Source organism: Glycine soja, chromosome 11 (genome assembly GCF_004193775.1).
Source record: "Glycine soja cultivar W05 chromosome 11, ASM419377v2, whole genome shotgun sequence".
In the NCBI taxonomy this organism is placed as follows: Eukaryota; Viridiplantae; Streptophyta; class Magnoliopsida; order Fabales; family Fabaceae; genus Glycine; species Glycine soja.
This window is the reverse complement of record NC_041012.1, coordinates 35,325,088-35,339,450: the sequence shown is the minus strand read 5'-3', so window position 1 is coordinate 35,339,450 and position 14,363 is coordinate 35,325,088. Positions and strand designations below refer to the sequence as shown.

Sequence of the window (14,363 nt, the reverse complement as noted above, 5' to 3'; positions counted from 1 at the left end):
AGATCTTCATTTTCTTTAATTTAGATGCTACACGTGCATCAAGCAAAATTAGCGGTCAAAATTTAAATAAAACAAAAGATTGTACTTTTTTGTTTTGCAAAATTGGAACCAACGTGTTTTTGACAAACATTGAAATGACGTATAGCTTTAACTAACCAAACGGGATGTAGTTGGGATAAATTACAAAAAATCTCTGTAAGATTTCTGGCGAGAACATACTAAAATCACGAAGATGGTTCAATCATTCTCTCTTTCTTAAGTTTTCAAATTACAAGTCAAATTTCAATTCACTCAAGACACCTGCAAGTTTCTCCACAAAGATGGTTCAACCATTCTCTCTTTCTCAAATGACAAGATTAGTACCTTAATTTCTTTCACCAGACTTGAGTTGTAATTTTTGTCCCTCTACGAAGTCACAACCAAAACCCACATATCCGACATTAGTGTTAAAGTATAATTAAGCATTCGAAAGATTTTTTTAAAAATTAATTAATAAAGAAATAATCTATCCAATTATATAAATATTTATCATGTTCGATAATTAAAATTAATAATTTTATTAGGACTTACAAGCTTTTAGGAATGGTGGAAGAAAAATATTGAAGGGTTCTCTATTTACTTTTTATTTTTCTTGAACTTTTTAATTTTTTTAAATCTTAGTCGTTGATTTTATTTAATCCATGTGTCACATCTTTATTAAAGGAAATAGAGATTTCCATTTCACCATGAAAATGCAGAGAATATGTACTCATTTTTCATGGGCTTGGTTGGGTCTTGAATGTTTATAGAGAAAAAGAAAATAAAAACTGATAAAACAAAGATAAACGTACTATCAAATTTATATTTTTGATTTTTTAAAAATATATCAAAGAATATTTTAGTTGATGAATTTCACGGATATTATTCTCTTAAAATATGAGAAATATTTATTGTAGTTATTTTTTTGTTATATTTTTTAAAAATATTTTTTTAATAAAATATTAAAAAAAGAAATAATATAAAGTTTCAAATTTTTAGTTGAAATTATTTTTAATTAAAAATAAATTTGTATATATTTTATTTTTTTGTTTTTACTTACTTTTACTCATCTTAATAAGAGCTAAAACAGTGTTTGGTTTAAAATAAAAATCATAAAAACATTAAAAAAATCGTTTGATTAAGAGCATAAAAAAGGGGGCATGCGCGTAAAAACATCTTTTTACAAGGACACGCCATATATAGTTATTTATCCTTAACTTTTGTAGTCACTCCAGTAACAATTCCCTCGTTCTAGTAATTGTGGAAAAAAAGAATATATTAAATGTGTGTATGATGAATATAATTATGCTTATAGAAACTCACCGACATTATGCAATAAAATTTCTCACGTGCTGAAATCTAAAACTTAAAGGCATTTACGACCGTTTAATTTTTTACATAAAGACGAGAAAGAATTAGAATAATGACTTTGGATAAGTTTCTTAAACTGTGTATCAATTATTTTTTGAAAGTACAAGGCAAAGGCTGTCCCTCGTTTTATTCTTTGTTACGTTCTTTCATCTTCTTTCCATGGAAGGAACGGAATTACGTTACCCACTTGCCTCCTAATTTGATCATTTATGTTAGATTTTATTTTAAAATCAATTAACAAATTATTTAATAGATACTTCACACTTCAAAGATTGAAACAGCAGCAGATGTGACATTTGAGTATTTTTCAATAATTTTCACCATCAAAGACTTACACAACCACACAAATGTAACCTCTCCCTCTCCTTCACCACCACCACTGCTCCTCTTACTTGAGCATCTCTCCAACTTCATTAATGTCAGCAAGGAGAGACATTTTTTTTTTTTTTGCTTTCACGGTTTCACCGTTTCAGCTTTCACGCGCCCAAAACGACTGTAAAACTTAAAAACCGATTTCTGACCGTTCAATTTATTACATAAGGACGAAAAGCACATGTCTCTGGACAAGTTCCTTACGGTGCGTCTCAATCTCAATTATCACTTCCATGTATTTATCTACACCATTGAAACTATAAGGCAAAGGTTGTCGAAGTTAAAGGCAATGGAATGGTTCAGATGCCCCGTTTCTGGGCTTTTACTCCCCCTGTTTTTCTTTCTTGCTTTCTTCATCTTCTTTCCCCGGAAGGAACAAAATTATGTTACCCACTTGCCTCCTCCTTCGTTCCTTTCCACTATCAAACTCAACCACACAAATATAACCACTTTTTCTCCCTCTCCCTTACCACAACCACCACCACCACCACCACTTGAGCTTCTTTCCATCTTTGCTCCTGCAAATGAAAGCTACAATAACACTAGTACTGTTTTAAGTGGCGTTATTAAGGTACAAGCAACCTTAAAGTGTTCGGAGAATGTTTCTTTACTTTAATTTCAAGTGTATACTATATAGGATATTCTTTTATGTGCTCTGTTTTGTCTACCCTTTAATTTTCAGTTTTGCTTATGACAGAAATATCCTAGTTTGGATAAAATAGAAGAAGGTTTAGCTCGAGCACGGGCATCAATTCGGGAATCTGCCCGATTTATCAATTATACTTCACCAATGAGGGAGAAAATTGTCCCCAAAAGATCCATTTACTGGAATGCACGCGCGTTTCATCAGTTAAGTTTGTGAACATTTCTGAAACCCATCGTTTTCTAGACTATTTGTGTTCAAGTTTTGGAGTTCCATGCAAATTTTGTACTCAAATTCTAGTTTATTTTATCAATCTTCATTTTATACACTGGTTTTGTCCTATTTTGTTTCACTGTTAAGTTTTGGCAGAGGAATTTCTTAATTGAGAAATGTAATAATTATAATTTTCTAATATATTTGATGTTAATTAGATCATATTCTTCTTCTCTCTCTGCCTCTTTTTACCCAAAACAGATAAGATTCTCTTTTTCTTTTTTTTTTTGCTTTTTTTTCTTTTACTCCTGATTAAAGTTCCTTTTTGGTATAAAAGAAAGAAAGAAAAAGGTGACAAATGTGTAGAAATTGAATTTTTTTATCATAGAAATAGAAGTGTTCCTAGGAAAAATATAAATATATGCATGTAAATAAGTAAGAAATAGAACTAACAAGTTGTTTATATGATTGATTCTAAACTTAGTCTTCTTATATAAGGTATTACGATGAAATAAATCAAATGTGATTGAATTAAATTTTGTTAGATACATTTACTTTGCACATATTTCTTTCCTCTCCTTAATTTTTCCTTCCAAACAAAAGCTAAGAACAGAATAAAAATATATTGAATACTTTATTGATATACTAAAAAGAGATAATTTTTTTTTCTAGAACATCAAATAAAACGGAATGGAGAAAGTATTCTTTTAATTTTTTTACGCTGTCAAATTGTTGGTCAAAATTTTATAATTTAACAATTTTAATGTTTCATTTATATTCATTATAATGTCACCGTGTGCATCTTCTTCTTCTTCTTTTTGATGAATCACCGTGTGTATCTACTCTTGCTTTTACTCAAAATGCATGTATTGGAGTTTGTGACAAGAAGAAATCGTACGTAGTGGGTTTCCTAACAATATATTTTTTTTTCTTTTTTTCAAAACACCTTAATTAAACAGGAGCCAGAAAGAGATGTTAAAGAGATTCAAGGTGTGGGTGTATGAGGAGGGAGAACAACCATTAGTGCACTATGGACCAGTAAACAATATATACTCAATTGAAGGCCAATTTATTGATGAAATGGATAACTATCATAAGTGGAGTCACTTCAGGGCTAGAAATCCTAACCAGGCACACGTTTTTCTCATTCCCTTCAGTATAGTTAATATTGTTCAGTATGTTTACAACCGTAATCTAAGGCAACCGGGCTCCCAATCTATTCAGCTCTTGGTGGAAGATTATATCAGGGTTATTGCACATAAGTATCCTTATTGGAATAGAACTGAAGGGGCAGACCATTTTTTACTATCATGTCATGATTGGGTAAGATATTATATCTTGTCTATGTATAGTTCTGCTTTTCTTAATTACTTCCTCTTTCCTTATACTAATTTGAGACTAGGGGCAAAACATATATTTCGTACTTTGATTACTAATTACTTGATTACAGTGGTTAGTAGTAAATTTATGAATTATAAAAGCAAACAAATGCTTTAATTGCTTGATGATTCTGCAACAAAAAAATTATATATATCTAGTGTGTGTGTTTGTCAATGAAATATATTAACCAGCTTAAAACCTCCAGGAAATCATACTCCAACAAGATTCGCCTTTAAAGCATTACAAATAAAATAAAAATTATACATTTGCATCACATGCTTAGTCATAAGGTCTGTAACCTAATTAGACTCCCGCACATTCACCCAAAACACTTCACTTTCATCTCTATATATCTAGTGTAAAACACGTTATATACTAATAAAAAATATTATTTATTAAGTTCGTACTGGACAAAAAAAGTTAATAAATTACTGGTCTATAACAACAGAAACAAGACTAAACCTTAGTAAATTATCTTATCTGATACCATAGATACTCACAATATTTATGTCATCAACCTTTCAATTTCAGCTAAATAAAGACTATAACAATAGAAGCAAGTCTAACCCTTTTTTTTCTAGTGTTTTCCAGCCCTTAGTAAGCTACTTATTTTACTTTCTTTTTTTTATTATTTCATGTTTCTTCCACTTAGGTGTTAGCTAAGGAAATTTTCATGATTGTTGTGATTAGCAATTTTGTTTTAAGAATGATATTCATTAGTAACATAAGCTTTATATGATGATTCAGGGTCCCACAATTTCGTATGCCAATCCTAAACTCTTCAAGAACTTTATCAGGGTACTATGCAATGCTAACACCTCGGAAGGATTCAGACCTAACAAAGATGTTTCTATACCTGAAGTGAATTTATTACCTAGAGGAACGCTAGGCTCACCCAATCGAGGACAACACCCAAATGACCGTACCATTTTAGCTTTCTTTGCTGGTAGAGAACATGGTGCAATTCGAACAATCTTGTTGAATCATTGGAAGGACAAAGATAATGATGTCCAAATATATGAATCTCTTCCAAAAGGCAAAGTCTATACCAAACTAATGGGACAAAGCAAGTTTTGCTTGTGCCCAAGTGGTTATGAAGTTGCAAGTCCAAGAGTGGTGGAAGCAATTTATGCAGGGTGTGTGCCTGTGTTAATTAGTAGTAGTTACTCTCCACCCTTTACTGATGTCTTGAATTGGAGCCAATTTTCAGTAGAGATTCCAGTGGAAAAAATTCCAGAAATCAAGACAATATTACAAAGTGTTTCACCGAAAAAGTATTTGAAACTGCAAATGAATGTCTTGAGAGTTCAAAGGCATTTTACAATTAATCGACCAGCAAAGCCATTTGATCTAATGCATATGATACTTCACTCGATCTGGCTCAGAAGGCTAAACCTTAAACTTGTTGATTCTAGATAGAAAGTTCTTATTCTTTTTCCCCTTGCTAGTTGTATTTTATAGTAAAAACCAAATGTTAATTATAAACTAGTATATATTTTTCATCATGTGCAGATATTAAGTTTATAATTTTTTATATTATTATGATTTTCTAACATATCTATTCATTAGTTTTAATTTTTAAAATATATATATATATATATATATATATATATATATATATATATATATATTGAATGTGCCTGTGCGTGTGTAAACAATCATGGATATTACTATATATTCAAATAATTATGTATTTATAAATATCTAATATCGTTCTAATTTATATAAGGATCTTTATATCATGCGCAAACTTTGCATGTGCTAAATTTTTTAATTATATTTTCTCAACCAATTTTTACAAACATACTAATTATGATTTTTTTGAAAAAAAATACTTATCATTCTTCTATTTATTTTATGAATTTACTTCTTATAGTTTCTCTCTTCTCACTAAAGTTAATAACATATTATTTGATTTGTACTTTTTATATCCTACTCATCTTTGAAAGTAGGGATATTAAATATGTGTATTTTTATCTTCTATTAAATTGAAAATATCAAATTACTGTTTTACTTTACTGTTATAGGATACTTATTTTAAAAGTTTTATTTATTTTTTATTTTTATGAAATACTTATTCCGGAAGTTACTTTTTTATTATTATGAAACACCTATTTTGAGAAACAGATATTTTTTACTGTTATGAAATATTTATTTGGGAAATTAATTTTTATTGTTATGAAACGTCTATTCTCAAAACTATTTTTAATTGTTATGGAATACTTATTTCGAAAGACGAAATTATTTTTTATTGTTATATAACACTTATTTCGAAAGGCAAATTTATTTTTTATTATTATGGAACACTTATTTTAAAAGTTATTTTTTAATGTTATGGAACGTCTATTCTTAAATGATATAATATGAAGAAAAGTAATTTGGGATTTTTAAAAATTTGGAAGGTGCAGGATTCATATCCACTTCTTAAATCACCAAAAAATGTGTTAAGTTGGGTTGGACTGGTATTAGGATTAGATTGAAATTTTCAACCCAATCCTAAATGTACTACTATGCGAGTTGAGTTAATTTTTGTTATAAAAAAAGTTATAAAAATGAATGTCTCATAATTAAGAATGAATGTTATCTAGCACAATATCATTATGGGTAAGAAAAAGTTTAAATTAGTATGATATTATTATAATTCTTACCTAATTTCTTAGGCACCATTGGTAGTTTTTTTTTTTTTTTTTTTTGCATTGAGCATTATCGAGTTATATTATTTATCATCATGATAATTGTCATGTATTCCTACATTTTGTAGTTATTTTTGGTGTAATTATGTGATATCTAGTATCCTTTTGAGTTTTGTTTATGTTCATAATTAAGAATGAATCTCTCATAATTAAGAATGAATGTTATCTAGCACAATATCATTATGGGTAAGAAAAAGTTTAAATTAGTATGATATTATTATAATTCTTACCTAATTTCTTAGGCACCACTGGTAGTTTTTTTTTTTTTTTTTTGCATTGAGCATTATCGAGTTATATTATTTATCATCATGATAATTTTCATGTATTCCTACATTTTGTAGTTATTTTTGGTGTAATTATGTGATATATCTTATCCTTTTGAGTTTTGTTTATGTTCATTATAGTTAATTTTTGAATAAAAGCTTAGTTTATTTAGGTTTTTTTTTTTTTTACTTTTACACTTGAACTTGGATAGTTGCTTGTGTTTTGTAGGAAATTTGTTGAATGAATCAATATGGCAGGAGTTGAAAAACATCATCACCTATTTGAAAGGGAAAGAAAACATTTGGGATTTTTCTAATCAAATTTAAGCTATCTCCATTAGGAAAGGACTTAAGCCAACACTTGGGAAAAAACATGTGGGCTACCAACAAAGCTTAAATTGTCTCTATTTTGGGGACAACAAAACATTCCGTCTCTCTTTCATTAGAATCCTTCCTTTGTTTCACTCCATTTTTTACTTTCATGGCAATAAAACATTTCTTTCTACCTCACAATCTTGGTTTAGTTATCTAATGGATTTATTATCTTGCTACAAGCTAGGAAAAATGCTTACAAGTTTTGAATCTCCATACATGGTTTGTACATGTTGTATAATTTGGTTAGAGGTTCAAGTAGTGGGATATAGACACATTAGAATGCTTTCTTTGTCCGTCACTTTACTAAAATGATCATCTTTTTGGATTTTAGAACAAATGCAACATTTTTTTCCCACTAAATTTTGGAAAATACTTTTTGAAAATTTGTTGAACCTATAATTGTATTTTGGAAAGTATTTTCTAAAACCTATAATTATGTGTTCTAGAAAGTACATTCAAGAATGAAGTTTAAATTTTTGTGTTTCAGAAAGTACTTTTTGGAATAGAAAAAATTAAACATCAATTTTAAAATGTACTTTCCTGAATGATGGTATAAGGATATTTTAGTATAGTGAGTATTTATACTAGTAAAGGGAGTGTACTTAGAGAAAAAGGTGAATAAATATATTAAATGCTTCAATTTATGGCATCGAGGAACATTAATAGCCGAAATCGACAATAGAACAGGCCCATTCTGGGTCTGAAATCCAGATGAGGCCCATGTCTTCATGCTACCCATAAGTGTGGCCCAAATTGTGCGATATGTATACAACCCTCTCACCACCTACTCTCGTGATCAATTGATGTGGATCACCATTGATTATACCAACATCATCGCCCACAGGTACCCATACTGGAACAGGACCAGAGGAGCAGATCATTTTCTAGCCTCTTGTCATGACTGGGTAACAATTCACATCATATACTTCAAAAAAAAAATGTCATTAAGATTAATCTTTGTCGATTATTTTTTTTCTAAGTACTCATAAAAGAAGAAAATAAATAAGCAAAACAACTTCAACTTTTCCTACAAGTTAAAAACAATTTATGCATTTAATTTTATAGAAACTCTTTCTTTTTACTTCTCTAAAAACTAATGTGAGTAAGTTGATTTTAGCTTATAGAATTTTTTTTTTTTTAAAAAGCTTACAGTTTTCTTTCGTATGTTTATGAAGAAGTTTATTCAAAGTGAACATAAATAAGCATCAATTATCGATTTAGAATACCAAATTATAAATTTAGTCTATTTAATTTTGTGATGTTAGATGCAAAATATGGGGTAATATATGTTTCATTTGTTGCAGGCACCACCAGATATCTCACGAGCGGAATCAGGCAAAGAGCTTTTCAAGAACATAATAAGTGTTTCCTATTCTCCCTTGGATTTCATCTTCTTTTATTTCTTGTAAGTATTGTGCTTTGTTTTGATTTGATGGTTTGTAGCACGTTCCAGTGTACTTATTGAAGACTTTCTTGTACCTTTATTGATTATAGTGGAGTTATTTCTTTGGTCTGAATGACCCGTGATTTTTACCCTTACATTTAAGGAGTTTGTTATTGTATTGACCTGTTTATCCATAAGAGTGTTATATAATGCCAACAAGTCAGAAGGATTTAAGCCTGAAAAAGATGTGCCAATGCCTGAAGTGAACTTACAAGGTTTTAAGTTGAGTTCACCAATTCTTGGCCTTGACCCTAATAATCGTTCTATACTTGCTTTTTTTGCTGGAGGGGTTCATGGTAGGATTAGGGAGATACTACTACAACATTGGAAAGACAAAGATGAAGAAGTTCAAGTGCATGAATATCTTCCCAAAGGCGTTGACTACCACGGTCTCATGGGACAAAGCAAGTTTTGTTTGTGCCCAAGTGGCTATGAAGTGGCAAGTCCTCGGATTGTGGAGTCCATCAATATAGGATGTGTCCCTGTAATTGTTTCAGATTACTATCAACTTCCCTTTAGTGATGTTCTTGACAGGAGTAAATTCTCATTGCATATTCCCTCGAGAAGGATAGCTGAAATCAAGACAATGCTGAAAAATGTTCCACATGCTAAGTACTTGAAATTACAGAAGAGAGTGATGAAAGTTCAAAGACATTTTGTGTTGAATCGACCAGCCAAGTCGTTTAATGTGTTTCATATGATTCTTCATTCGATATGGCTTAGACAGCTCAATATCAGGCTATACCATTAATATTTGATCATTCATCTCCGTGTACAAAAGTTAATGAAATGTGCATGACTGCAACGTAAAAACTACATATATTGACCCTGGAGTAAGTTTAACACAAACAAGCAGATCAAGGTTCTACTCTTAATTTCATCAATTATAAAATTCTTCCGAGCTTGGGGAAACTATTTTATCATATGCTTTGGCTAGTTTTACTTGTCTTTGGCTATTTTATCATACTTACAGTGGGTTGACACAAGTGGTAGTGAATTGTATTCCTTTACCAAGTAGTCGAGGGATCGATTCCTGGTTAACCCTTAGATATGAAATAAATCGTGTTAGGAGGAGAATAATCATCTTGTGTGTGTTCTCGGTTTCCAACAGAGTTACTTCGTACCAATATCATGATTAGGTTGAACGGGAGGAGACAGGTATATCAGAGTTTAAATACTGTTATCTTCCAACCAATCAGGGACAACAAAAAAACTTTACAGCAAGGCAGCAAGCATTACAAAATTAAACTGAGAAAGGAAGACGTTGATTTGCCAATTTTCAAAACATTTTGATAAGCAAAAGCTTGTTCTGGTTTCGAGGACCAGAGCCTCCTTAGAAGAAGAAGATTGGAAGATAAGTATTGTATTTCATTGATCTGCATATTATTATATTGCTCATATTCATAGTCTAAATTCCTAACAGAATTGTGATTCTGTTATAGGAAAAGATTACAAGCATAACAGATTTGGTATTGCTGTCCCCCGATGCTCGACAACAATCATCAGCAAATCCTTTCATGCCAGCTCAGCCTTGGTCACGCATAATCCCTCAGGTATGCAGGCTTGGTGATGACTCTTTTTGACTTTCCTTCCCGCACCCCCTTGTTGCTAGATCCAGTCATAGTTGCTTTCTGCACCCCTATCTCTGTATCACATTTAGTATAGTTTTGTGCAGAGTTGCAAGACATTCACGCCGCAACAATCACAATCGGCATCGAAGGATCTGCAATGTCCCTAATTGCAAAAAACGTAACGTGATAACAACTTTAATTTGAAACCTTGAATGGAAAGTCTTGGTCTTGTAAAAGGAGATCTATTATGATTGTGACAACAATGCTTGGTAAGTTGGTATTACTCTACAAACCATATACCATTGTAGCATGCTTTTCTGCTTCCCTTACACCCCAATTCCACATCAATTCTCAAAACTTTGCATGGTTAAAAGCGCTTACTTTAGCAGAAACATTAAGTGAGCATCATGCTTACTCATGTAATTTAGAAGCCATTGGTTCCTTATCAGTTATCATCACAATGTTATTTATATGGTTCTTATTATTCTCCTGAATGATTAGCACTTCCACTTCAGTAGACAGTTTAGCAGTGGATCAATTAATCCGAGATGGTGAGACTTTGGTTTCAGCAAGTGGAATTACCGAAGTGGGTTTCTTAAGTCCTGGCGATTCAAAAAGACGATACTTGGGTATATGGTACAGAAATATATCCCCTTTAACAGTGGTGTGGGTGGCTAACCGAAATACACCTCTCCAGAATACATCAGGAGTCCTAAAACTCAACCAGAAAGGGTTTCTTGTGCTTCTCAATGCTACAAACAGCGCCATTTGGTCATCCAACATATCAAGCAAAGAAATGAATAATCCAATTGCACGGCTCTTGGGTTTGGGAAATTTTGTAGTGAGAAATGGACAGGAAACTAACGAGGACAGCGTCTTGTGGCAGAGTTTTGATTATCCGATACAATCGTCCCAGGGATGAAACTTGGATGGAATTTAGAGACTGGTCTAGAAAGATATGGATTATCTTGGAAAAGTGTCGAGAATCCTGCTGAGGGAGAATATACTGTAAAAATTGACCTAGGAGGATATCCTCAAATGGTTATATTCAGGGTACCTGATATAAAAACAAGGATAGTGCCATGGAATGGCTTGTCTATAGTTGGATATCCAGGTCCAAATCATCTATCGTTGCAGGAATTTGTGATCAATGAAAAAGAGGTGTATTATGAGTACGAGCTTCTTGATAGATCAGTCTTCAGCTTATATACACTGGCTCCTTCAGGTACTGGGCAGGGTTTGTTTTGGACAACTGAAATAAGCACCCGGAAAGTTGTCTCCATTGGGGAGCAAGATCAATGCGAAAATTACGCCTTTTGTGGTGCAAATTCTATATGCAGTTATGAAGGAAACTATTCCACTTGTGAATGTGTGAAAGGATGTGTTCCCAAGTTCCCTCAATACTGGAATTTATCAATTTGGTCTAACGGTTGTGTTCCAAGGATCAAGTCTAATTGCAAAAACGGCTATACATATGGCTTCTTAAAGTACACACAGATGAAATTGCCAGACACATCTTCATCATGGTTTAATAAGACCATGAAACTCGAGGATTGTCACAAGTTGTGTCTAGAAAACTGTTCTTGTTTAGCATATGCAAGTTTAGATGTTCGTGGTGGAGGAAGTGGCTGTCTACTTTGGTTTAATAACCTGGCTGACTTGAGGAAATTCTCTCAATGGGGACAAGACCTTTATATCAAAGTCCCTGCTTCAGATCTATGTATTCAATCTTATTTATTTGTTTTTTTTTTTTTTTTTAATTTTAGGCTTTTGTTTCATCATTCCTTTTCCACATTATATTTCTTGTTGATTATTTCATTATTCTAAGAGAAGGGAGGGGAGCAGAGTAAGGTCATGACAACATTTTGGTATTGCAGCTTGAAATTCCATGCTTAAGTGGATACATTAAATAAAAGTCATTAGTGATGGATGTTATTGGTTATATGGGATTTATTTTTCAAATTAAATACATTGCCTTTCTAACTGGCTCATTCTACTGAAATTAAACTCACTTGATTGAAATAGAATTGTTTTAGTAACAGTGGTGACTTATCATGCTCTGCATCTTTTAGATCATGTTGCAACTGGCCATGAAAATATCAAGAAAAAGATAGTAGGAATCACTGTTGGTGTGACTACTTTTGGATTAATCATCACGTGCGTGTGCATATTGATAATTAAAAATCAAAGTAAGTATATTGATAAAATTAAGCATTTAATACAGGCAATAGGCACCAAAAAATTTACATATTATACGTCATGCCAAGGGTTTATGTACTGTTATTTTCCAACCAATCAGGGGCTGCAAGAAAAATTTACAACAAGCATTACAAAAGTAAACAGATAATAGAAGACATTGATTTGCCAACTTTCGCTTTGTCAGCCTTAGCTAATGCCACTGAAAACTTCTCAACCAAAAATAAGCTCAGAGAAGGTGGATTTGGACCAGTATACAAGGTGATGAAAAAAATGGTATCAGGAACTTCTATTTTCCTTAAAACCTTTCTAACACTAGCAGAAGATTATTTTACAGGGCACACTTATGGATGGGAAAGTGTTAGCAGTGAAAAGGCTTTCAAAGAAGTCAATACAAGGGTTGGATGAGTTCAAAAAAGAAGTGGCATTGATTGCGAAACCTCAGCACCGTAATCTTGTAAAGCTTCTTGGTTGTTGCATAGAAGGAGAAGAAAAAATGCTGATCTATGAATACATGCCCAACCAAAGCTTGGACTACTTTGTTTTTGGTTAGAGCCCTTACAATTTTATTCTAAACATCTAGGGAAATCTTCTTATTGCTTATTTGTTGTTTATAAAATTATGGAGACTGCATCTGCTATTCCTAATACGTGTGTGTATTTGACTAGATGAAACCAAAAGGAAGTTGCTAGATTGGCGAAAACGTTTCCACATTATCAGTGGCATTACTTGAGGACTTCTTTATCTTCATCAAGAATCTAGGTTAAGGATTATTCACAGAGATCTAAAAACTAGCAATATTTTACTAGATGCCAATTTGGATCCCAATATATCAGACTTTGGCCTGGCTCGATCATTTTTCGGAGATCAAGTGGCTGGAACATAGTTAGTTTCTATCTAATTATGACTTTTTGATATTGCTGTATCAACTTTTGATTATTTTACTATGAAAATTTTATTGCCAGTGGTTACATGCCTCCTGAGTATGCTGCGCGTGGTCATTTCTCATTGAAGTCAGATGTTTTTAGCTATGGAGTGATTCTGCTAGAGATTGTAAGTGGGAACAAAAACAGGGAATTTGCCGACCCCGAAAATTACAATAATCTTCTTGGGAATGTAGGCCTGTTGATTAGAATGTGTTTCTAATTAGTTTTAAAATGTGGTTAAAGAATCAAAAGTAGAAAGAAGGATTTTATAGGAAAATGTAACCATGCACTTCTATGATTTCCAATGCAACTTATTAATTCTTTTGACCTTTAGTTTAAATTGAATTATTTCCAACCTAAGTAATTTACTTGTTACCATCTTAGGCATGGAGATTATGGACTGAAGAGAGGACGTTGGAAATACTAGATGATGTGTTAGAAGAAAAATGCACGCCTCATGAAAGGCCTATTGTGCGTGCAACAACATGTCATTAGTGGTTTTAATGTTGAATGGTGATAAATTGTTGCCAAAACCAAAGGTTCCGGGCTTTTACACCCAAAACGATGTTGCATTTGAAGCAGATCACAACTTGTGTTCAGTTAATGAACTTTCCATCACAGTGTTAGATGCAGGATTGGAAAGGAAGGCTGGAAAATGTTAAGGATTAATTCATCTTCCAAATGTGGGATATAGTACGTCCTTCTTTAAGCATGCATAATTAATTAGTGAAAGGGATATTACGAGCTCTTTTTTTATTTCTTATTATCTTTGTTGCATGCATACAAACACGTATGAAATAAGCAAAGACTTCTATCTATGAACACAATTATTGCTAATTGTTAATTGCAATTTGCAATAGGATATAGATGCGAATTAAGCTTCTTCAGAACGATATTT

The 14,363-nt window shown here is 32.1% G+C and overlaps 2 protein-coding genes and 1 pseudogene across 2 annotated transcripts; all 3 read left to right on the top strand.

Moving 5' to 3' along the window:
• The first annotated feature begins 1,714 nt into the window (after positions 1 to 1,714).
• LOC114374367 (probable glycosyltransferase At5g20260) lies at positions 1,715 to 5,510 on the top strand. Its single transcript, XM_028332005.1, has 4 exons — positions 1,715 to 2,332; positions 2,459 to 2,610; positions 3,577 to 3,940; positions 4,745 to 5,510. The coding sequence occupies exons 1-4, from the start codon at positions 1,943 to 1,945 to the stop codon at positions 5,414 to 5,416; spliced, it is 1,578 nt and encodes a 525-aa protein (XP_028187806.1). The 5' UTR covers positions 1,715 to 1,942; the 3' UTR covers positions 5,417 to 5,510.
• A 3,455-nt stretch (positions 5,511 to 8,965) lies between these two features.
• LOC114373241 (probable glycosyltransferase At5g20260) lies at positions 8,966 to 10,510 on the top strand. Its single transcript, XM_028330753.1, has 3 exons — positions 8,966 to 9,406; positions 10,215 to 10,325; positions 10,433 to 10,510. Exons 1-3 carry the CDS (start codon positions 8,966 to 8,968, stop codon positions 10,508 to 10,510), a joined length of 630 nt encoding a protein of 209 aa, XP_028186554.1.
• On the top strand, positions 9,546 to 14,282 carry LOC114375700 (annotated as a pseudogene).
• Positions 14,283 to 14,363: the final 81 nt, after the last annotated feature.